The sequence below is a fragment of the Cucurbita moschata genome, unplaced genomic scaffold (genome assembly GCF_002738365.1).
Source record: "Cucurbita moschata cultivar Rifu unplaced genomic scaffold, Cmos_1.0 Cmo_Scf00044, whole genome shotgun sequence".
Classification (NCBI taxonomy): domain Eukaryota; kingdom Viridiplantae; phylum Streptophyta; class Magnoliopsida; order Cucurbitales; family Cucurbitaceae; genus Cucurbita; species Cucurbita moschata.
In genome coordinates, this window is record NW_019268560.1 from 207 (window position 1) to 3,844 (window position 3,638).

General features: G+C 36.2%; 1 protein-coding gene across 1 annotated transcript; it reads left to right on the forward strand.

Moving 5' to 3' along the window:
• Positions 1-36: 36 nt before the first annotated feature.
• LOC111434259 (exopolygalacturonase-like) lies at positions 37-1,718 on the forward strand (the record flags this gene model as incomplete). The annotated part of the gene is made up of 5 exons (XM_023071663.1): positions 37-336; positions 610-943; positions 1,011-1,073; positions 1,211-1,329; positions 1,427-1,718. Coding segments are annotated over 5 exons (1,062 nt in total), but the record flags the coding sequence as incomplete, so codon positions are not given.
• Between the last annotated feature and the right edge of the window lie 1,920 nt (positions 1,719-3,638).

Here is a 3,638-nt window from a genome sequence, read left to right on the forward strand (position 1 = left end):
AATTGTTTGCTAATTTTTGTTACTTGTGACATGTAGGCTTTAGCAAATGCATGGAAGGATGCATGCACGTCCAATCGTTCTAGTGCGATTGTTATTCCGGGAGGGATATTTAAAGTAAAGGAAGGGATATTTAAAGGACCTTGTAATAGCCCAATTGACTTTCAACTTGGAGGAACATTGCAGGCACCAAAAAGTCTTCAGGGAAATAATTGGATTACTTTTGAACGTATTGATAGATTGACATTATCAGGTGAAGGAGTTTTTGATGGCCAAGGAAAGGCAGCTTGGAAAAAGAATGATTGCCATAAACGCATAAATTGTGCCCAACTCCCCATTGTAAGCAATATTCCTTCAGCTTTCCTTCTCAATCTCGGGAATCTTGTTGTTTTTAGGCATCTTCTCTAATCTTCTAACATTTTTAATTTGGTAAAGGTTCTTCATTTTCTAGAGGATTATCTTTAACCATTCTAACAAAAAAGAAAAAAAAGAAAAAAGCATGTAAAGGAGTGAAATTCTTTATGAGTTTTCGATTTTATTGGGTTCTGTTAAATTTTTTTGGCTTCCTTACTGATGCTCACAAAATATTATTTGATTATACAAAATGTTTAGAGTTTGAGGTTCAACTTCATCACCAATTCAATCGTGAAGAGAATAACGTCACTTGATAGCAAGAACTTCCATATCAACGTCCTCGGCTGCAACAACCTCACATTCCATAATATCAATATAACTGCACCAGAAAACAGTCCCAACACTGATGGAATACACATCGGTCGATCAAATAGGATCGCAATCACAATGTCCAAAATTGCAACAGGAGATGATTGCATTTCTCTTGGAGATGGAAGCAAACAAATTAACATCACCAACGTGACATGTGGGCCAGGACATGGCGTAAGCATCGGAAGTCTTGGAAGATACACTAACGAAGAACCCGTTGAAGGTGTCATCGTAAATAACTGTAAGCATCGGAAGTCTTGGAAGATACACTAACGAAGAACCCGTTGAAGGTGTCATCGTAAATAACTGCACGATAATTAACACCACTAATGGTGTTAGGATCAAAACGTGGCCAGCTTCTGCTGCTAGCGGCACCGCCACCAATATGCAGCACTAATGGTGTTAGGATCAAAACGTGGCCAGCTTCTGCTGCTAGCGGCACCGCCACCAATATGCAGTTTTTGGACATTAAGGATCAAAACGTGGCCAGCTTCTGCTGCTAGCGGCACCGCCACCAATATGCAGTTTTTGGACATTATAATGGTCAATGTTAGCAACCCTATTCTAATAGACCAAGAGTATTGTCCGTGGAATCAGTACAATCGGAAGGTATTGATCGCATTCTCAAAGCTTTGATTGATTTTGTCACTATAACTTTCACAAATAAACCACTTACAGAAATTTGTTGTCTCATTTTGATTTTCAGATTCCTTCGAAAATTAAGATTAGTAAAGTGAGCTTTAAGAACATTAGAGGAAGTTGTGCAACTCCAGTGGCAATCAAACTTATTTGCAGCCGTCACTTACCATGTGACGAAGTAAAAGTCGGTGATATTGACCTCACTTACAATGGAATAAAAGGTCCTATTACATCTCAATGCACGAATGTGAGACCCATCATTTCAGGAAAACAGAACCCTAAAATCTGTTCATCTCCTTATGTTGTCCCATGAATTGTTGATTGCCATAGTACTTCAAACTAACCGATAACCTTAATTAAAAGAAGACAGTTCTATCCATTTTAATTTCTCTGTCTTTTGAGTTTCTTTTGTTTACTTTTCGAAATATATATGATGGTCAAATGTTTGAAGGAAGTCTTGTGTCGTGAACAATGTAACGTTTTTAGTACCTCGACGTTATAAAATAAAATGGTTTTGCTCTTTGTTTTTTCGTTTTAGATTTGAATTCTGAATAAGACAATATAACGGTAAGGACTATTATTCAAAAAACCAGTTACTTCAACAAAAAAACAAAAAAAAACAAAACAAATTCTGTAATCATAAAAAATATCTAACTCCCCTCTCCATTGGTAACCCTAAACAAATCATTTACCATTAGAAATTTTGGAGACAAAATGATAAGTCAAATCGAATGTCCTAACTATATTCGTTGGATATCGCACCGATCCATCAATATTGTGAAAGAAGAATTGACACTAGAAGGGACAAATCTAGTGAGTCGTATCCTTAAATCTATCTTTTTCGTCAATTGTGTACATTCGGTTGCAATTTTTAGATCAGTCTTGAAAGACATTAGGTTTTAGATTAGAAAATTAAGCGACAAGTAATCTGTATTCTAGGAATTTACATTTAATATCAAATTATCTAACTATTTATCTCCATTTCTTAACTGTTCTACCGTACTTAGCTTCACGAAAAATGTCGCTAATCCTAGAAAAATTAAATATCAAAAGTAGCTAAATGTTCTAGGATTTACTCTGCAAGAACTTATAAAAATTGGGGCAAAAAACGACAAAAATCGCAAAAGAAAGAAGATAAAAACAAAACATTGTGTCCATCAATGCTCTGTTTCGTGTTTTCAAGTCTTAAGATATTTGTTCCTCGCGAGTTGAGCTTGGTGGAGTTGAGATATTTTCTTCGACCTAACTCAATTATTTGGATCATAAACTTATTCAACCCCAAAAACGGTGGTTAAATAATTAAATCTTTTGATTTTTATGTTTAGAATGATATCTAAGAAGAAGAATGGATACGAAGCTTTTTGGAAATGGCAAATGGTGCCCCATGTTGAAGCTTTAGACCGGAATTTGAAACTTGGATCCGGCAACTGATTCCCTAGACATTCCTCTGCATCACTGTGATATGGCTACATTACCAACTTGTCATGAATTGCTTCTAGGAGTGAAATTTGTCGGCACAAATCAACACGGTTCCTTTTAGCATTTTTTTCCCTTAGTCTGATGTTTCCTAAGATGTAAACTCGTACCTAGAATTTGGACCGGGATTTGTAATCCAGATTTGGCACCCGATGGCCCCCACAAATCCCTTTGCATCTTCAATGATATGGTCATATTATTTACTTGTTTTGAATTGCCTCTAAGAATAAAAAATATACCTAAAAATCACATTACCTATTTTTGGTGGCTCAACCCTGAGATTCAAAAGTTAGGCATGTTTAGTTTGGAGCAATCTTATGTTAGGCGACCTCTTGAAATTCCTTCTAAATCTCGTGCATCTTGTTGTTCTTAGATGTCTTCTCTAATTTTCTAACATTTATAATTTGGTAAACGTTCTTCATTTTCTAGAGGATAATCTTTAACCATTCTAACAAAAAAAAAATGTTGGGCGCCGGAAGCGGAACTACTGTACTCACAACACCAATGAACAAAATTACACAAAGAGACACCAATATATTTACGTGGTTCGGAGATAAGAAGTTCTTTTACATCCACGGACCAATCACTAAAAAACCCAAGTGTTACAAGTGAATACCTCACTATCACACTACCAAGACTCTCACCAATGTGTCACTCAACAAATACGATGTGACACCCAAAACTCTCCCAAATACCGATACCACTTGTTAGGAATGGATATCCAGAATGGAGAGCAATCACTAATAAACCAAGTGTTACAAGTGAATACCTCACTATCACACTACAAAGACTCTCACCAATGT